At 42.9% G+C, this 22,267-nt stretch overlaps 1 protein-coding gene across 4 annotated transcripts in view; it reads right to left on the bottom strand.

Annotated features, from left to right (window-relative positions):
- The window catches only part of LOC106567418 (teneurin-2), a 133,292-nt gene that overhangs the window by 70,319 nt on the left and 40,706 nt on the right, over positions 1–22,267 (bottom strand). Inside the window, exon 1 of one of the 4 annotated variants that reach the window (XM_014136638.2) lies at positions 8,006–8,352. The exons of 2 other annotated variants lie outside the window; for them this stretch is intronic. In XM_014136638.2, coding sequence (XP_013992113.1) covers positions 8,006–8,021 — 16 coding nt within the window. In that variant the 5' untranslated portion in view covers positions 8,022–8,352. Of the gene's footprint in view, positions 1–8,005; positions 8,353–22,267 lie in introns of those variants that run through there. One more of the 4 variants, XM_014136640.2, reaches the window with a different exon arrangement.

Below are 22,267 nucleotides of genomic sequence, written 5' to 3'. Positions count from 1 at the left end.
GTTTTGATGCAGCTCATCAAGATCACAGACACATATATCAACCTTGCACCTTGTTGCGGTGTGATGGAATGGTGTCACCAAGGCCCTGTAACTGTCAGTACAAGGCAAAGCACTCCCAGCTAGTGTGAATACTCTCACTAATAACATGAGCACCACCACCCACTTTGCTCTGAGCAAGTCGGCAGATCCAACATCCACGGCTGCTTTGGCAAACGTGTCCTTGTATAGAGGCCGGGTGATTTTGACTTCGTGTCAGTTCTTGTCGTGTGTAGTTAAAAAAATGTTTAAAAGTGGCCTGCTTTTGCTGAATAATATATGCCTGCTTCAAAGTCCCGGAGTGGAAGACAACCATTGCATCACTAGCTTGCTGCCACACAGCACTCTTCAAAGCAAATAGGCTAGCAGAACATTGGAACGGGCGGTGGAGGGGAAGAGGACATATAGTACAGTACTGGGGAGCCAGAGAGTCGAGTGGCTGGATGGCGATAGAGGGCAAATCTCTCTCTAATGCTAAGGATTCATCCTCCTCTCCTGTCAACAACAGGCATTAGCCGCTATATCAGAACATCAACATAAACTAGGAAGGTTTTCTGAATGGAAGATCGGGGGATGAAATCGGTTCCTGTCACAGAGTATCAGAACAGCCCTCATTTCCTATTCCGGTGTGGACGTTTGGCACAGGCCTTCATTGTGGCTCATTTGGAGCCGTTATCGCCGTTTCAAGCCTTATCCTCCGCTGTTAGCGTTCCTGTCCTCTGAGTCACATAATGTGTTGGGAAGCAAACACACAGGGCCGCTGCCTCCCAGCCTCTCCTCTCTCCTCCTCGCTGACTCCTGCCGAGGCTGTCTACACACAGCAGGTATAGCTGTGACATTTGCAGAGATGTATCATATCAGTGTCCTCCTACATCACACACCAAAACAAAACTAGAGGACCAAAAGGAACCAGAGCTCCGCGCATCTGTCCTCTTTGTCACGTTTAACACGGCTCCAAACGCTGACATCAAGAAGGGGCAAGAAAGAAAGAGAGAGAGAGAGAGTGAGGACAAGCCAGCTCTAATGTGACAAGTCGACAAAGATTACTTCACAAAATGTCACTTGCAGAGACATCACACTACCTAACGTGCCTTGCATTACATATGAGCATCTGATTATGTTGGTATTTTGATTGCTGAGGGCTTTGATGTGCACCATAAATAGTTTAATATGCACCTCAAATGTAAATGAATGCTAAGCTTTTTATAATGTATTTTTGGACCAAGTAGTACAGTACTTTTCTTCCTATTGCCTGATATGTTTTAATTTTTTATTTAACCTTTATTTAACTAGGCAAGTCAGTTAAGAACAAATTCTTATTCACAATGACAGCCTACCCCGGCCAAACTCGGACGAAGCTGGGCCAATTGTGCGCCGCACTATGGGACTCCCAATCATGGCCGGATGTGATACAGCCTGGAATCGAACCAGGGACTGTAGTGACGCCTCTTGCACTGAGATGCAGTACCTTAGACCGCTGTGCCTCTCGGTGGGGGCTCCATAATGTGGGGGCTCCATAAAAGCGCCTTTCTATCCCTCACTGCCCCCTCTCTCCTGGGCCAAGGCCTTTTCACGCAACAACATTCAGCGTGATCTGAAAAGAACTGGCTCCAATCGGCCTGACTCCATTTTGTCACGGCCTCTTTGTGTCATCACTCCCCATGACTGGGATGGCTCCCTGCTGCATCCTCAGCACATTCACAGCCCCAGTAGCCTCATGCCCAGGCACCATCGTTCACATGAAACCACACTTTATTTCTCAAATCATTTTCAACAGAATCCCACTCAAGGTGGGATGGAGACAACTCTATGGAGCATTGTGTGATTTCAATATCGGCTCAGTTGTTCAATTTCATTCGAGCAAATGGGTGAAATGATCCACCACAATGTGATATGGTGATGTATGTGTGCTATGATACATGAGATGACATGACACCGGCGTCACAACAAGTTGACCTCATCCATCAACTCCCTCCCTCCCTCATCAACCTAGCTACCCCTCCTCAACCCAACAGAAACACGGATGGTTTTGGAGTGTTTTCTAAATCCTGCAGCACAAACAACACAGCAGCCACCTCAGCAGCAAACCCACATCCCTCCTACTGTCCTGTGTGTGTCTCGCTGCTGATGTACAGATTAGCCCAGAACATGGCAATGTGGCACTGCAGGAGGGAGGCAAGAACCAAGACTTAGGCTCAGCTGCAAAGCACATCGGAAAACCAGACTTGAGCAATAATATCACCATCATCTCTCTTTCTATCCTTGTATGTTTCATTATAAAGACAGCTGGGAAACGGGTTAAGATGTGCTGACTCGGCTCTCCATCACACAGAACAAAGCTCCACTTAAAGATCCACTTCTACCATCAGCTGTTGCCTTTTAATATATGTACGGTATAAATTACTTATTACATCGCTGCCTTTGAAGTAGGATGCTTCCATTCAGGCACTATTTTTATCCGGTGTCGCAAAAGTAACAAAAAAAACGGTCTTACTTTTCTATACGCCGACTCATCCTCAACACCCCCCCCATCTGGAGTCCTAAGAAGTCTTCGCCCTCACACAGGATCAAAGCAGTGAGAAATTAGATTCCATTCCAAACCAATGAGAGCAGCCTCTCCCCCCTGACAACACGTTCCGCATAAAATCACAGCTTTTTTTGTTTGTTTGTTTTCCTAGAACCTGCAAATCTGCATGCCTCAATTCTTCTCTCTCTCTGCCACTTTCTCACTCTCTCTCTCTGATTTTAGGGGTCTTGTGATCGTTCACTTGGAGAAAGTGTTTTTCCTATGCCACCAACCAAAAGCACTCATAATCCCAAAATAAGGGAATTACTCAAATGAACTGATGCCTTTGAAGTGGGGAGAGAGATTGTCAAAGACACACCATATTGCTTTGAGTTTTATTTGAAGCAGGTCTCAACGGTAATGAGTTTGAGTCACTGGCCTCAGAGGATGCACTTTTATCACAAAGACGCCACCATCTTCATTAATTTACTCAAATCAACATATTGCACTGTAAACATGTAATTTGAACCAAATTGAAAGACAACTAAAAGGCTTGTTAACAGACCAACCTGGTCTCAGAGCATTTCGTATTATTCTGTACGGAAATCCGAGACACTCCATTTAGTTTGATGTTACATTTTTATTTTATTTTACCTTTATTTAACTAGGTAAGTCAGTTAAGAACAATTCTTATTTTCAATGACGGCCTAGGAACAGTGAGTTCCTAGGCCTTGTTCCTTGTTCAGGGGCAGAACGACAGATTTGTACCTTGTCAGCTCGGGGATTCGATCTTGCAACCTTTCGGTTACTAGTCCAACGCTCTAACCACTAGGCTACCCCGAATACATTTTGGGGTAACCATACGAATACATTTCGTATGGTATGTATTCATTTGTGGATGTATTTCACCTATTTTGTATATGTTACAAATTTCAATTCAATTTCAATTTACGAATTAGCAAAACGTACAATGTGTTACAAATGTTCAAAACATACAATATGTTACCAATATACAAAGCACATGATATGTTAAAAATTCTAGCTAGGTGGCTAACATTAGCTACCTCGCTAACATTAGCTAGGCTAGGGGTTCATTGTTATGGTTAAGTTTCAGAGTTAGGTTAAAGAGTTAAGGTTAGGGGAAGGGTTAACTAGCATGCTAAGTAGCAAAAAAGTAGCAAGTAGTTCAAAAGTTGCTAATTAGCTAAAATTGTGCGTGATGATTCAAACTCACAATCTTTGGCAACCACCCCGATCCAACACCCTAATTTCGTTTTTTCCTTAAGTGACTATCCGTCTTATGTAACTATACCAAACATAACATATCATACTAAATTGAGTGTCATGGATTTACGTACAGAATAATACGAATTGCTCTAAACCACGCCGCCTCCTCCGTATTCTAAAAACAACGCTCCATTGGCTGTTCTAAATACTTTTTGACATCAACTGACACAAACCAAAGAGTTTATCAAATTGAACAACTCCTGTTTAATTGACATATTTCATATATTGGCCTATATTGGCCTTAATAATCATATTTAATTTACAGTTAAGACCTGAAGCTAGTTTAATTGGACACCTCCCTCTACAGCCGTCATATTCAACTCTGAACCCCGGAGCCAGTTTCACTGAGTTGTTGCAATCAGGTATGTAGGCATGCATGCTTGGGTTGGGCGGTATCCACATTTTCCTACCATCAAAGTTTCTGTACTATCCCAGGGTATACGGTATTATCGGAAATGCACACAAGGGGGAAACGCACCAAAAATATTTAGGCAACAGGGATCTTCATCCAGGAGGGAATTGAATGTCTCTAGTCTGGGTACCAGTCTTTTAGCTAACATTCCACTCCTTGCGAAACCATGTCATTGCCAAATAGACTGGCCTTTCGGCAATCTCAACGTTCAATATGCAGTTGGATTTAAGGCGGAGTTGGTGGTTGAAAATAACATTAATATTTTCCATGACATGTTGAGCCTCGAAAATATAATCATCAAGTCAAAAACAAACAGCTGTTAGCTAGACAAGTTGTTGTATTTTGAGGCTTAAAATCAAAGCAAATAGGTTTTGTGGTTTGCAGTATGTATTCAGAGAATTTACAGCTAGAATCTTTTGACAGACTGGTTTAGTCTGGATAAACAAAAAGTGGTTGCTTAGCAACCGGACACCAACGTGTTCTCTGGAGAGAAAAAAGTGATTGAATGCCAATATTTGGGTAATTGTTGTTATTGGATGATCGCTGTGAGGGTTATCGAATCAGGATCAACTCCTCTGTTCTCCTTGAGTTCATTAATGATAGAATGTTCATATTTGAATATGGCAGAAAGGTCAGGCTCTTTGGCAATGACAAAGGTGTTAGCTAAAGAGACTGGTACTCAGGCTGGAATGTCTCTGCTGTAACCAAGAAGTTAGCCATCTAGCCACTTAGCTAGCTAGCAAGTTAAAAAAACAACATAATTTTTTTGACACATCTTAGATTTCTTATAGTTACACATATAGTTATAAACAGTGGTCGGGATTGAAAATCATACTGTAGGTATTTCAGAATACCTCAGTATTCAGTATAAACAGTATATCGCCCAAGCCTAGAGCTCACACAAATTACACACACACGCTTGCAGACACACACACACACACACAGTCACACAACCCCCTCCTAAATCTTTATAGTGCCTTGTAAAAAAAATGTCAGAATGTTTTAGCTGAATCCCAGAGTCAAATGCCAGTCACATATTAGCCATCTGACAACTGGTAACATCAGTGTCCAGGGGGCCCTAAGTCTGGTCCTGGGGACAGCAGCAGGACACAGGTCATTAGTGAGCAGCAGCCCACTGGGCACCTTGACTGCACCAGGCTGCAAAGTGACCGGACCATTGCTGTGTGACACTCACCGCTAGGCCAGCCAGTAGTAGGATCAGCCCCACTACTCCAGGCTCTGGGATCAGCACACACAGCACACTGAGGCAAACGCTGCTCCTTTTTGCATCATCTGACCCCGAGGAGCAGGCTGGATGATGTTGTTCTGCACAGCTCCTCCTACAGAGCCCCACAGTGGATGTGGCAATACCCTGCTGCACTGACGCACACCACAAACAAATATACATGTGCTAGGCATTGTCTGTCTTTCCCTCTCCTACAACCCCATCCACGCACATACGTATGATGCACATTTACTTGGCTGTACTGTACGTAACGCCCAATCAGACATGAGCATGTACTCACTTCACTTAACACAGAAAAAACACTGCCTTGAAAAACTGAAGTGTGCTCCTTCCTTGGACAGTTCAAGGATAGTCAGTGATATACCTGCTCTTCACGAATACTGGAGTGTGTGTATCGAGCCTCTCCAACCAAAGGAAGTCATTAATATTTCTCGCTTATGAACTATGTTTTCTTTTCTAGTTGTAAATGAGATCCTTAGTGTTTAAATCATTCGTGTTTTTCCTATATTGCTAATACATTTATTACAAGTGTCATCAACCCAGCATTAACTATTCTCCTTTCGGCTAATCCATACACTGATAACAGTGAATGTCTTAGTAGGGTATCGCTCATTTTGACTTATTAAGTGAGAAATGGTTCAAAAGCCTATGCCCCACATATAGGCTGTCTAAGAATATAGCTTTAGAGTATTATAATCACCAAGTTAACCATATTTACACCTCTGAGAGATTTATAGTTTGGCTCCCACATAGTACCCTACATTTCCAACAATAAGCAAGCCTCATTTATAACCTTAACTCTCCGAGCAGCTCTCTCTCGCTACCTCTCTCTCCAGCTAGGACTTTGCAAACTTGGCAGATGCTTTGAGAAGGGATGCCTCCATGTGGTAAGGGCACATATCAGAATATATCAGGGCTGGGAATTGCCAGGGACCTCACGATATGATATTATCATGATACTTAGGTGCCGATGCAATATGTATTGCAATTCTCACAATTCTATATGTATTGCGATTTGATATTGCGATTTTTATTTTGATCGGCCACGGAAATAAAAGTGATGAAATCATGTTGGCTCACTATTTAAAAACAAGATGAAGAACAAGCTATAGGATGACAAATCAAGTTTTTTTGGCGTATCGATTTTTACAAATTGATACTTGGAGTCAAATATGGATATAATATCGTCCAAAACAAATATTGTGATATGTAACTCTATCACTCCCCCCCCCCCCCCATCACTAAAATATATTAGATAATGCACTATGAATTGGACCGTCCAACATGTCAATTAGTAATGACATTATCAGCCTTTGAGACATGGGAACTGAGTTGACCTGAAAAGAGGCAGAGAAGGAAAATGCAGCTCTGCTAAATAAGAATATTGCCTAGTGACACGAAACACAGACAGTGATGAAAACACTACTATGTAGATAGTAGTTATGATAAAAAGGAGAAAAAGAGGCACGAGTGTTACAGCCCTGTAAAGATAGAACATGCTAATGAGTATGTGTCTAAAGTTTATATATATATATATCACCCTCCCTGAAAGCATTTGTGTAAACACTTTATGTAGGCCAAACAAGAGCTGTGGAAATCCACTATAAAAACATTACCAGCCAAAATCCAGAACATATAAAAAGTATTAGTATCTTCAAATTCAAAACGCATCACAGGGCATGTCCTAAAATAGATATAAGAAGATGGTGCAATACATGTTGATGATTAGTAAATCAGATTCTCAGTGGTAGATGAATATTTGGTTACATATACATTTTCCTGAGACTGACAATTACCAAAGAATGCTAAAACACAAATATTTAATAACAGGTGGACTATATCAGAAAATTCTGATTATCTGAGGAAGAATGTAGAATAACTTAGCATTTTAAACTGCCAACCACTCCCCCTTACTTTGATTGCAATCAGTTGTTCTGGGAGTGTCCCTAGACTCCATTAAAACGTCACGATTATTCTAACAACAAAATCAAACAACGTTCATCAACCTAATTAAATGCACACACACATTTAAAATGCCCTTAGAGTGTAGATGATGCACAATTTCGATAACATATCAAAACGAAGTTCATAAATTGCATATAGGTTACTTAAGACGCTTCAATTATGATAAAGTGGATACATTGTTAATGTGATGTAAAATAAAACAATTATATGAAAAGCAATCAGGTGTTGCTAGATGAAGCCCTAATACAAAATAGATTGCCTACAGCTCTAATCCTACACTACATCATAGAAAGCAGATGTTGGAATGATTTATTCCAAAAGAGGCTGACATTATCACGGGATGGGAGTCAGAATTCAGACCAAAATTCAGTTCCAAAAAACTCAACGGGCTGAAATAGGATATCTCACGACAGATGCACCCCCATATGTCAACCAACTTTAAAACCATATCCAGAGGGAACACAAGAACCGCATAATATTATTTTAACAGCATCCAGGCATAGTTGAATGAGCCACACACAGCAAGAAAGATAAGTCGATTTATTCGGCTTACCTTTGCTTTTCACCATGTTGCGAACTCGGCTTCTGCTCTACTCATGCAAGGGAGGTAGACATTTTTCCAGCATCAGCAAAGAGCGCCGTGTTCTGTGTCGGCTACACAGACTTGCACCAAGAGAAGACAGTGAAAGGCGCGAAACTGAGGTTGTTAGCATCCGCGGCAGTAGCGTGTAGCTTTGTCTGGTTGCTGATGTGTTCGCATCGAAACGAACAGACAGACATCCAACTTAAATCTTCAGCGCTACAGTGCACTAACGTTACCATGAATTACGCGCAGGCAAACTGACAAAGAGCCATGCAGTTAGTGTACAGTACAAATGTTGCAGAGGGGCGGGCTGGTGCGTAAAGGTGAGCTCATGGTGTCATTATAGGGAGTGGATTGGTCTGTACCTCCCGTGTGGTCAACTAGGCAACTCCTATCTCTCTCTTTGTTATGCTGCCTTTGCAGCAAGTGTCTCAGGTATACATTTAGTGCCATTATGCTCTCGCTATGGGGTCAGTCAAATTGTGTTTAGATCATCATGCCATGCACCATAAGGCTTTTACGGATCCGTCTCCAGCTCTCCACTCCTACAGGCTACACACACACGATTATGAGCCTTTAGAATACCCTCCAGTGTACGGTATTGTACAGCTGACATGGCAGTGTTCCTCTAGTATGGGTGAATTCTCCATGGCATGCTGCAGTTGCCCAGACAGACTGGGGAAAAGGGTGGTTTTCATGTTGAGAGTCTGGGGGTGCCACCCATATAGTGTGCCATCACTGATAGGCTATCATCTCCCCGATTCTTTTACATGTTAAATAACAACCTTCTGCCTGTGTGTCTACCTATATATTCATGTACAATATATTGCTGAATATTACAAACCATGTCCATGAAACCAAATGATCAATAGTCCAGAAGTAGATTCATCTGTGTCTGTTAAACCAGTTCCAAACCACTGTCTCTGTAGTCCAGAAACCCAGTATTCTAAGGATAATCAGTGCATTTGATACAATTCTAGTTCTTGATGTATGCTAAAAAAAACAGATTCAAGCCTAGTTCTGGAAACATATAATAGCCTGTCTGTTGTTCATTCACTGTGTGTGTGTGTGTGTGTGTGTGTGTGTGTGTGTGTGTGTGTGTGTGTGTCTAAAGTGAGATTGAGATGATCAAATCTGTACAATGTCCATTGTTCTATCTTTAGACCACAAGAGATTAACAAAAAGGAAACTTACACCAAGGAACCACTTACAAGCACAGTGCCGCTTTGCTTCGGTTTCAACAGCTTTGCGCTATGAGGTGAGGAAATATCAACTACACTTTCCTCCCTTTTAATATTTTTGTTGTGACGCTGAGCATAGAGCATCAACCCACAGTTAAGCAGAAGTGAGAATAAGTAGTAATCTAATTAGTGCTAATTCAGAAACTGTCTTTGCTAAACCCGCATTTCTGGGCAGCTCTGTTTACTGTGTGGCAATACTTTGACTGCTTCCAGGAGCCTCCCTATTGTACAGCGACACTACAAAGCGCCAGCGCTTCCCACGCACGGGCATCCGTCCTCATTACCCACGGCAGTTCTCGACTGCCAGAGCTCACAAAGAGCGCCATGGCGCAGAAACTCAGCTGTGCCACAGAAAGACGCCGGCACTGGAGAGTTGGGGTTGAAACAGAACAATAGTAGAGGCAGAGGGAGAGAGACAGAGAGAAGGAGAGAGGGGGAAATAGAGGGAGAGAGGAGAGAGCGAGGGAGAAATAGAGGGAGATAAGATGTGGAGGCAGTGTTCTGCCCTTTGTTGTTTCCCTGACAGGAAAAAAACACATGGAAATTGGGGAAGAAAATTTATGAAAATGCATCCGTATCCCAGAGGCCCCAAACCCTGGACCCAGCTGCACTCACACTCCACAGCCTTACAGAGCTAAAACAATGGAGGCAGACCTTTGTTTAGCTCACAGCATTCAAAGCTGCAGGCATGCAGATTGTACAGTACGTCACCCAATAACAAAGGCAAAACGCACACATGTGCACATACTACACACAAGCACACACACAAAAACGTACACACAGTGACACCTAAGACACTCCGGGCTCCCTCCTGAGATTGTGTAGCCCTGCTAAAACATGCTGTCACTCGCAATTCTCCCCAGTGCCCCTTAGAGGTGAGAGCTGGCCTTTCCCCTCTCACAGCATACTTAAATGAGAGAAAATGAAAGAGCCCAGCCCAACTCTATGGGGTTTCTTCACACTAAGCTATCAAGGCTCGCTCCATGAACACATCAACAAACAGTTTAACCTTAGCCTAAAAATAACAGGGCAAAAAACACAGCTCACACACACATGCACGCACACACACACACACATGCACGCACACACACACACACACACACACACACACACACACACACACACACACACACACACACACACACACACAGAAACATATACCCAAGAGGGCCATTTATCAAAAAATGACATAAAATCCATTTAAATTCTATTAGAATCTGCTGCAGTATGATACTGTATATACACACCAGTGTTATTTCACCCAGCAATCCCTTCTGACTCCACCTATTGCCAGCATGAATCTCTCCATACACTGAACAAAAATATAAATGCAACATGTAAAGTGTTGGTCCCATGTTTCGCCCAGCCACTTCGCACAGCCATTGAAGAATGGGACAACATTCCACAGATCACAATCAACAGCCTGATGAAGTCTATGTGAAGGAGATGTGTTGAACTACATCAGACATATGGTGGTCACACCAGATACAGACTGGTTTTCTGATCCACACACCTACCTTTTCTTAAAGGTACAGTATCTGTGACCAACAGATGCATATCTGTATTCTCAGTCATGTGGAATCAATAGATTAGGGCCTAATGAATGTATTTCAGTTGACTGATTTCTTTATATGAACTGTAACTCAGTAAAATCTTTGAAATGATTGCATGTTGTGTTTACGTTTTTGTTCAGTATAGTAGAATACATACTCCAAATCGTGACTGAACAGATAATATAATCATTTAACTCTCCTCTTTAACACACATATCAATAGTTACAGAATGTAGAAAACTATTCACTGCTTCACCCAGAGCTGAGAATTGATTTGCACTGCAAACAATAACAGACGTTTTCCAATTTGTTGATGCAAACGATTTCAGAAAGCAATTAAGCATTTTTCCCCGAAACATATTCAAATGAGTTATTTTCTCCTCTCGTAGGGATGTTTAATCATGAGCACTTTTAATCAGGTGGGCTGGCAGATAGGTCTCGATCACCATCATGTATAAACTGGAAATAAAGACAAAGGCCCGCATTTGTTTCAATCAGGGTGGAACAAAGCCCTGTATCGCTTCCAAATTGACTTAGGGGTGCTCAGCTTTTCACTGGGAGAAAGTTTGTCCCACATTATGTAAAATGAATTTCTTGACGTGAGTTTGTGCCCCCAGGGGGAGTGGGCTGTTTGCGGAGGAGCAGTGACTGGAACCAGAACATTACCCACACTAATGAACCTCTCAGGTGTTCACAGGATCCAGGGATGGGAAGGAGAAGGATGGGAAATAAAAACAGGGTAAACACAGCGGGTAAATTGAGCAAAAGCAGTGCAGTTAACACTATGGCCCTGTAAATCCAGTCAGTTCAGAAAGCTATGCATTCCTATGAACACGTTTCATGTCCCATTCAAAAAGGAATGGACAATAACCTCCTGTACAGACTGCTGTAGTGCTGGTTCTGGACTCTCCTCTATCTGTCCTTGTCACTCCTGAATACACACACATACACGTGAAACCATCACTTACCTTTGCTGCATATGGAATCAACCCGTTGGAAATGAATGTTACACTGTTACAATGCTACAACTACTACTGCTTAATTGCTATAACAAATTAAGAAGGGGATTACATTTTAATCCTAAAAATAATATTTCAAGGGCAAAGGATCCTGACCTGTGATTTTAATTGTTCACTGTAGATTTTTTTTCACAAAGCCATTGGACAGCTGGACATTTTGATAAAAAAAAAAACATATCTGTAATGTAAAATTAATTTCAGGGATATGAAACAGAACAGTTGCGTCTATCTGTCCTCTACAGCGTCTTGCTCTCCTTGCCGGAGTCTGTTTTTTTTTTTTAAATATAGGTGGGCTCTCAGTCATGCTCTGCATTCTCTTTTATGCCCCTAACTCTGCAACACACTCTCATTCTAGGATGTGTGTCTGTCAAAACAGCACCGCTGGGTATTCTCCACAGAGAGAGCCTTTGAAAGTGCACCAGATCCATCCTCCCTATTACCTCTCTCAGTGGGAAGTGGAGGAGACGGAAGAATGTTGGTGCAGTGTCAGCGAGCGGATTGTTCGCATTTCCCCCCAAAACCTATCCCCACAGGTGTGTCAGTCTCTATTTAAATTCTCGTTATCTGCCTCGCTCTACCTTTTTGTTCTATATGGCGTGGCATAACATTTACTTTTGGTGGGATTTGTTTGTTTACATTTCACATGTGTGTGGAGTAATTCCTCTTTTCAGCCCCTTACCGTGCAAAATGTCCTTGCTGTGAACTGCTCCCCAATCAAATGTCACAGGAAAGACTCAGCAGTGAGTTTTTATCCCTCTCTTTCTCTTTTAAATTGAAATTTTCCATCAGATAACCTGACCTAATTTGGTTTCTAGCTGGTCGTCCCCAATGACGTCTAAATGCAGTTATCAGCAATGTTTCAGTAAACAGCAGCAACGGTCTGATAGCACACAACAGTCAAGTAAAAACATGTACATTTGCATGTATTCAGGCTGCATTAACTGTTGTCATACAGAACTGAATTACGTAACTTGCATCCACAGGCCACGGAGACCAGACCGCTACTGAATACCTAATATTGTTGCCGCCCAATAGTTAAAGCTTGTAAGGAATAGAGAAGGACAATTTATGCAGTTTATGACTTTACTCAGTACTATGGGTTCCTCTGTACCAGGGGAGTACGGCTCCAGTCCTGCAGGTCTGCTGCTTTCATCGTTTCACATTTCAATCAGCAAAATGATAAGGCATGGGAAACCAGGTTTGATTACCATCCAATCAATGCCTGTCACTGATTAATTATGTGCTGAGGCTAAACAAAAACCAGCAGACATTGCAGTCCTACAGCAGTGGAGTTGTATAATCCTATTCTATGTCATTGCCAATACTTGTCCTGTAAACATCTGAGGCGGTAGGAGGGAGGGTCGGTAGCAGGAGGAGAGGCAAGGCAGCAGTAAGCCAATGTACGGTTTTACTTGCTTGCTTTCCCAATATCCTCGTATTCATGCTCAGAGAGCCCAGCTTTTTCCTCAAAGTACCTGTCCCTGTTCATTAAATTTCACTTAGCAGCTAAGGACCATCAGAGGTGGAGCCACTGAATCATGGCCTTCTATCTGGAATTGGCGAGAAAAGCGAAGCAGCGGGAGGTTTCCCCCAGTCACTCAGGCGGATGGCCAGTCCCTGAGCTTATTAGGAGAGGAAAAGGGAGGGAGGCTGAACGGAGAAATGGAGGTGCAGGCTGACAGAAAGCTCAAGAGACAGTGAAGGGCACAGGGAGTAAGGGTGGTGTGTGTGCAACACTGAATTAACCACTGTGAATGTGTGAGATCTTGCTGCCAAGTGCCGTATGGAGGTAGCAGAGCAGCCAGGAGGTTGTTTCAGAGGTAATGTGAGGACTTACGCTGCAGGAGGCATGCTAAGGTGTAGGTGTCATTTTTTTCCAGCTATGATGGAAAGAGATGGCTACGCCAAAAAACGAGAGAAAGAAAGAGAAATCAACAGAACAAAAAGTGTTGAACATTCTTTCTTTGTGATGGAACTGTTCAAAATATTTATTTGGTTTTTCTAGGATTATTTTTCACATGAATATATTCCATTTCCACCGTGTGCTGTACTTGAACCTAGGGTTCCGCTCAGTTTTCCGTACCGAAAAGCATAGTCAGTGTACAGCGGCATTGTATCCGTTGTGTAAAAGCTCCGCAATTAATTTTGACCGTGCAACTTTAAAGTCAGAAGAAAGTTAAGTCCTTGACAGTTTGCACAGTGCAATTTATCAGATGAATTGAATTCAGCTATTCTAACCAGTCCGGACAGAGAGGTGTGTGTGTCTGATTAACCCTGCTGTTGTCCAATGAGCCTGTGTACATGGTACACACCCCATCCTCCCACCCATCCCAGTGTCATTAAAAGGAGTGAGTCACCGAGCTCACCTGCGCTACACTGCTGCTGCCAGCTGTTAATAAAGTGCTTATTGGATTACCTTCCCTCTAATGAAGTAATTTAATCAGGGGACACAAAGCATGAATAAGCCCGGTTCCTCCAGGACATCTAATGTCCACCTCTGGTCTAAAAGCTCAATATCTGGAGCAAGACAGATAGATTTTATTGAGTGCTCTTACTTAGAAAAGCAGTCATGTCCGTGCTGCCATTTTGGGTGCAGGATCAGTGACTGGAGCCAGAAAAGGTATATGCCAGGGTAGACTGATACCGGCATGGTCAGTCTGGACACACATGCTCTCTGGCGTTGGATATTCAGCCTGACAAATGCTTCAACAGTTTTTTTAATCTCAGTCACTTCACCAGCAATAAAGGCTTAAGAACTGTAGGCTGATACAAACAGCATATGGAAATACCTCTGTGTTATGTAAAAATATGCAGATACCGTGTGAGCCACGCTCCACATCAACAGGCAAATCTCAAACAAATCAGAGCTAAACCCACACATATGTTTCCACGCCCTGTTAAGAAGACATTAAATCACCATAAAGGCTTTTCAAATAATGCAATACACATTATTACAATACAATTAAAGTAATGTGTTTACTCCTTCAATATTTATTTGGAAATGCCTCCTGTTTAATACAAAGACTGCCAGAGCACCAGAGCTGCTGCCATCCAGGTCTAGCCGGCAGCTTTGAAACGTTGCAGGACCATGTCCTAAGTTCCCATGCTGCCCCATCACCCAGGGAGGGGAAGTGAACCCGAAGATCTGAGACAGGATCAGGAGAAGCAGTGAGACACACTGTGGAGAATCAGATTACTGGCACTGCTCTGCCAGAGTCCTGCCCCTGTTTTATCCCATTACAGCAATATGTCTGAGTACTGGATCCTCTTTCTGCAGCAATTACAAAACCTTTAGAGAGATAAAATGCCCATTTCTTCATGGCAAACGCCATCCATCAAACATTTAGTCTCCTGAATGTGAGAGAGTTTTTGTGGTTCCCTGCTCACATTTGTAAACTGTGCGGTTTCTCCACAGCGAGGACTTCCATTCACTGTCACATTATCTTCCTAATGGATGTTTACATAGGTCTTGTTGCTTTCTATCAACACATGCATATACACGCAACACGCAACACAACAATACAAACCCTACTACAAATAACATAATAAACACATGAAAGCATTCCAGGTTTAGTGGCTTACACAACACAACAGATCAACATGTCTAAAACCCTACAGTTTCCTATACATATTTTCAGTGGCGTATGATTTGTAATAAATCTCGACTGGATGGAAAGGAGTGGAGTGTCAGGATACAAAGTGGCTTGCCCTAGGCGTCGATAGGAGAGGGGAGAGAGGGAGGGATGGATGGCGGTGGGGGGGGGGGGGTGGTAGATGGAGTGAGGGGGCTGTAACACAGCCAGATTGGTTGAGAGAGTGACACTGAGGGGAGCCAGGCGGCAGGGCTGATGAGATAGGATATGATGTGCCCTTGCCAGCTGTGAGAGTTTAATTAAAACCTGGAGTCACACCACCACACACAGAGAGAAAGGGAGAGAGAGAGAGAGAGAGAGAGAGAGAGAGAGAAGAGAGAGAGGGGCGGTGAGACAAAGGGAGATAGGGGGGATAGACAGACAGAGGGAGATGAGAGAGAGACAGACAGAAAAGAGGAGAGGGAGAGCAAGACAGAATGCCAGAGAGAGAGATGAAGGGAGAGAGAGGAGGACACTCCAAAACAAATAGCTAAATTAGAAAGGGAGAGTAATGGGGCCGGGGTGCTAGGTTGTTAGCGACGTGGGAGGGTGGGGGGGGGGCACAGGGACGTCATAGAAAGTGCAGCACACAGCACATTAAGGACAGTGATTCACTCCACTAGTATCTTGCTGCTGACTCCAGGATGTTAATAAGGGCCTGTGATGGGGCTTGTTAGTGGCTAACGAGCCATGGCACTGATGTCACCCCGCGGACCAAAAACAGGGAGAATACAGTCTCCCATACCTTGGAGCCAGAGATAGATGGGCTTCTTGATGGGTAGTCCTGTCATACACTGATTCAAAGCGGTCTGTCTGTACCCATGCAAGCGTTAGCTGATTCTCGGGAAAGAGAATCAAGATCCAAAGACTGGTGTTGAGACTAGTTTGTGAAATAAAAGACGTGACAGATATAACTGACAATTACCTTTGAGTATACTGTATACCTATATGCTATATGTGTACCTGGGAAACAGGACACTGCTCTCGGGAAGTGTTAGTGAGAAAGCTCTATCCATCAACAACCTGTTCCAACATGTAACAGTCATCTTGTCATCTTACAGTCCTAACACAGCCTTCCAGCTGAGGGAGTGATGAAGAGAGAGAGAGACAGAGGAAGAGAGGAAGAGAGAGAGATAGAGAAAGAAAGAAATGACAGGGCAAAGGGCAGGATTACAAGAGACAGACTGAGGAGAGAAAATAGGACAGAATCTAAAGGGTACAAGAATAGGCAAGATCTATCTAGTGATGCACTGACCCTGAGGCCAGAATAGAGGATAGAGGGTGAGAGAAAGTGGGGGATGAGGGAGACAGGCGAGAGAGAGAGAGAAAGAGAGAGAGATAAAGGCGAGAGTGGGAGTGAGAGGAGAACGGAAAAGGAAGAATTTGAGGAATACATTTGAGGGTCTAATAAGAGAGGTGACCTATCGATCGTGTGGAGGGAAAGTGGGAGGAAGGCATGGTGGAGTGGAGCTGGCTGCATGATAGGGGTTTTGCGAGAGAAGAGCTAGAGGAGGATAGAAGGAGGGGGGGTTTACTGTAGAACAACAGCAAAGGCCTAATGCCGTCCAAATGAGTCGAATCAGGAATAACCTCACAAAAAGGGAAAGTGATTTATTATCTGACAATATCCGTCTATAATGCTTCCCTTGCTCCTTTCAACCCTGTCCATTTTTAACCACCGTTGCCAGATGCGGATAAGCAACCCCGACATTGACGACTCATTGCGTGGCAAACGCCCACCACTCACTGGGACACCAGCGACAATGACAAGGACCTGGGACCGTCTAGTGTAGGGGCGAGAAGATATCAATCAACCAATGATTAACCACACTTGTTGTTGTCACTATCATTACAATTGATTTCTACGAACGAATGTCATTGATTACTGTTCAAAGACCACAACTGTCATTGTTTTGACAGATGTAAACAGTACTTTTCAGATGGACAATGAATCGATTTAGTTATGCTGGATAAGTCACTTGGGTGCCTCTGATAGCATGTTGGTCATATGCATGTTTACAGAAGGCGACTCAAAACGTCCTTCTCTATTCTTTCATGGAGGGTGATTGTGGCAATCCGCTCTCTCTCAACCACGCCATCTCCTTTCAGTCTCTTTTTGAACACATCCTAATAATAAATTAGCATAGCATTCACTCCACACTGAACGTAGCCGATCTGACTAAAGCTCACAACTAATACTTTGTGTTTTCTCACTGGATTTCCCCATTATCGTATCTGAGAGATTGCGGTCTGGACCGGTGTGGAGTAAGGGGGGTTGGTGCATGTGCACCCAGGTATACTGTATCTACAGTATTTATAATGTAAAAGGAGCATCATTCGTTCCGTTATAACCACAGAGTCTTTGGACTACCATAGCCCATCACATGTAAGCCACTTTCTCCCCCCCCCCTCTTTTGAACAATCAGATCGTCTGCCAATAATTGGGCTGCCTGTGTAAACGCACCCAGTGAAGATCAGGAATGTTACCTGGCCACCCAGATAGAACTCCTGCAGCGTCACATACACAACGAGAGAACAGTAGACCAGGTGACACACACACACACAAAACACAGCAGAGCTATTTCTGCCCCACGATTTATGGACTGTCAATATGAGCACTGTGCTGGGGGGGGGGAAGAGAGAATCCAATTACCTTACTTGGGTGGGGTGTGCTGTGTGGGGGTAAACAGCTCAGCTAAAACAGTAGCAGGCACATCAAACCGCACCTCAAGAGCAACCCACTTTCCCTGCTTCCAAGGAGGTATAGAGAGGGATATTGCTAGACTGTTTGACTGGACAGCTCTGGGCCTCCAGTGAATTGAATGGCATTGGCTTTTGCTTTTTAAAAGCAGATCAATTATGAAATGCAACGTTAATGCCAACAAAATGGACGGGGGAAAACTTCACCTGGGAGGATCTAGAGAGAAATAAATATAACTCTGCCCCCCCCCCATCTCTCTCGCTCTATCTCTCTTTCCCAGCTCAGACTCTCTGAAAAGAGGAGTGAGTGATGGCAAAATTCTGCAGTCAAACAACATTACAGTGAATAAATTATGCAAAGAGAGGCATAAATTACTGAGTACATCTCCAGGCATAGAATCCTGCGTCAGATAAACATAAGTCTTAATTTAGAAACTGGAACACATGACATGGTATTGTTTATGGGCATCGCAAATCATCTAGTTGCAGACTTGTTGCACCACCGAGCAAAACAAAATCCATAACGAACATCTTGTAACCACTGTCTGTCTCAATCCTACGTTTGTTTAAAATACTTTTTTTCTTCTTCTTTTAATTTGACTTTTTTCTTCAAAGAAACCCTCCGATGCAGAATGGCTGAAGTCCCTGGGGATGAGACATTATATGGGAGAAAACCAAAGGCTAAAAATACTCAGCTGGCTTCATTATTGCGAAGGTAGCCATCCTCTGTCTTAGCCTACCTGTGGTGAACCACACAAGACAGAACTCAACTCAGGCCCTGGTTCATTACACTCTCCTCCCTGCGTCAGACTTAAGTCGGGGCCGGAAGGAAGCTGAGGAGATGAACTCTAATTCCCAATTTTTGAGCTGCCTGACAGGGGTGATGAAAGTTGCCTTAATTAGCAGAAATAAAGTTAGCTTGGACTGAACTTTAATATAAATTTTTATTTTTTTATTTAACCTTTATTTAACTAATGGGGGACAGAAAAAGAAGGAGTCTCTTCTAGTCTCTGTTCACTGTGGCCCTGGTAGCTCCCCCAGTCCAGACAGCCAAAACCGTCTCTATCAGGTGCACTACGCTCTGACAAAATCATCAGCCAATTGCTTTGCCCTCCCCATCGGCCATCAGAGGGGCGATTTAGAAGACGTGCCTTGCAATTAAAGCCTTCCTGGCACCTGCTGCCTTAATGAGATTTGTGAGCAACACTCTCCCTTCGTCTCCACCCCTGCACACCAAGGATATCTGCGAGGAGGCATTCCCCACACATGGGTCACCCAGGACTGACTCTCTCTCTCTCTCTCTGCCCTTGACTTTGTGGGCTCTAACAGGCAGCATGGCAGGCAGCTCCAGACTGGAGGAAGAGACAGAGAGAGGCTAGCAGGGCTCTTCACAACAAATAGCCCCTCCAGGTCCTGTGTTGTGTTCTCTTCTCTTAAAGAGAAAGAGAGAGAGAGAGAGAGAGAGAGAGAGAGAGAGAGAGAGAGAGAGAGAGAGAGAGATGAGAGAATGAGAGAACGAGAGAAAGATAAATACATATAAAAAATAGAGGGGAAAGAGAGAAAGAGAGAGAGAGAGAGAGAGAGAGAAAGGTAGTGGAGAGAGAGGAGGGATAAAGAGAGATGGAGGAGAGAAAGAGCTGGACCTGGATGCCAGACAGGTACAGCAGGCTCATTAGGGATTCCTTAACAACAGCAGCTTCTATTCTCACACCATGCCCACACACACATTTTCCTCTTTTAAATTAATGAAACTAATTATTCAACTTAATTTTTAAGCCCAAGTTGTATCTTCATTATTTATAAAAAGATCTGTCAGCTGTATTTTGCTGAGGGGGCACACTGAATGGACCAGGCAATTCTCCCTATTCTCCCTAGTAAGTGATTCCTTCCAAGGTGCAAAACGGAGAAAAGATATGCTAGGCAGGACGCTAGATACTCGAAGTTCCCTCAAACTCAACTCTGGACCTTGAAGCCAGTTTCACTGCATTTTTTTCATTGTTCCCCTCTAATCGGGGACTGATTTAGACCTGGGACACCAGGTGGGTGCAATTAATTATCAGGTAGAACAGAAAACCAGCAGGCTCCAGACCTCGTAGGGTAAGAGTTGAATACCCCTGCTCTAGTGCGTGCCGACAACATCGTCAGTGTAGGAGGAGATAGAGTGTCGAGTGACACGCACAGAGTTTGATTTGATTTTAGCCGTCGGTGATGGGCAGGACTCCCAGGAGGTATGTCTGTAAATTAATTTGATCACGCTATGTAGCCTATTGATTCCTTCTTGATGAATAAATACAACAAAAATGTTGTTATTTCTCTGTAATTCTACCCACCTAGCAATTTTATTCTGGTGTATGTGACAATTAAACTATTATTTTAAAACATTTTTAGCTATCCAGCTAGATAATCTCCCAACATTATAACTAGCTACCAAGCCATTTCAGGCTATCAATGAAGTTAGAGTAGCTAGCTTGTCTAACTATCTTAGGTGAGCATGCCTGCTGGCAAGATTGCTAGACTTTATAAAATGCAAAAATTGCTTTAATTCTTGGGTTATGATATTATATACCAGTGTGGCAGTTGTACTAAACTCCTAAGGCATAAAGGTTCTTAAAGGGGGACTGCACTTCTTATTTAGCCTCAATTTATATTTGGTTTGTTTTAGATTTGGTTCATTAAAGCCACCATAATTATATTTGTAAATAAATGTGTCTAATAAATCACTGTGTGTGTTTTTTTTTTTAATATATATTTTAATACTACAAAATATAGTTGTTCTATTTTATTTCCCTGAGCCTCTTTAGACCACTGAAAGGCTCAGTCTGACTGTGTAGGTCACCAGAAGATGAAGTAGGCCACCAGAAGATGCAGGACCAGAAAAGCCTGTTTGCATGGTGGACCATCCTCTGCATAATGAGAGGCAAACACAGTAACACAGTATTACTTGCTGTGTTAGGCCTGTGAAACGCATAAAGACACTAATACTTATGTTTGATATAATCTTGAGTATCATCACAAAGTATATTTCATCATTATGCAAAATATACTTTGTGATGATACTGGAGATAACTTATATCAAATATTATTTTTTCTTATTTTCCTTTTAAAGATTTTATTTATATGTTTTTTAAACAATACAAAACATACACATACAAAAGACAACAACGTCACTCCTACCCAGACCCACCTGTTCTCCCTCCTATCTCCAGTGCCTGCACTACTCTACGCCTCAAATTGCACCATTTTGTTCCTCTCCGTCGCCCAAGCTCTTTCAATATTTTGATAATGAAGCACATGATTTTTCCATTGTCTTTACAATGGAGGATTTCCAGTTAAGTATATGTTTTTTCAAGATAATTGACGAGAAGAACCCATCGAGTCCAACCCATCAAGTATCTCACTGCCCCCTCATATGACATCACTTGAAATATGCAGACAGATTGATTAAAAGTACATTTACATTGTAATACTTCTGACAGCCAACTTTCAAACTCCGCCCATAACTTTTGGACTTTATAGCATTCCCAGAAGGCATGGATTATTGAGTTATTGTTAGTTTTACACTTAAGAATTTCTGAATAATAAATTATATACATTGGAATGTATTCAGCCCTTTTCCCACATTTTGTTATGTTACAGCTTTATTCTAAAATTAATTCAATTGTTTTTCACCTCCTCATCAATCTACCCAAATAATGATGACATTTTTGCAGATTATTACAAATAAAAAACTTAAATATCACATTTACATGAGTATTCAGACCCTTTACTGAGTACTTTGTTGAAAGGAAAGCACCTTTGGCAGCGATTACAGCATCGAGTCTTCTTGGGATCCTGACTAGTCTCCCAGTCCCTGCTGCTGAAAAACATCCCGACCACATGATGCGGCCACCACCATGCTTCACCGCAGGTATGGCGCCAGGCTTCCTCCAGACATGACGCTTGGCATTCAGGCCAAAGAGTTCAATCTTGGCTTCATCAGACCAGCGAATCTTGTTTCTCATGGTCTGAGAATCTTTTAGGTGCCTATTGGCAAACTCCAAGCGGGCTATAAATTTGCCTTTTACTGAGGAATGGCTTCCATCTGTCCA

The sequence above is a fragment of the Salmo salar genome, chromosome ssa13 (genome assembly GCF_905237065.1).
Source record: "Salmo salar chromosome ssa13, Ssal_v3.1, whole genome shotgun sequence".
NCBI classification, from domain to species: Eukaryota; Metazoa; Chordata; class Actinopteri; order Salmoniformes; family Salmonidae; genus Salmo; species Salmo salar.
This window is presented reverse-complemented; position numbering and strand designations above follow the sequence as displayed.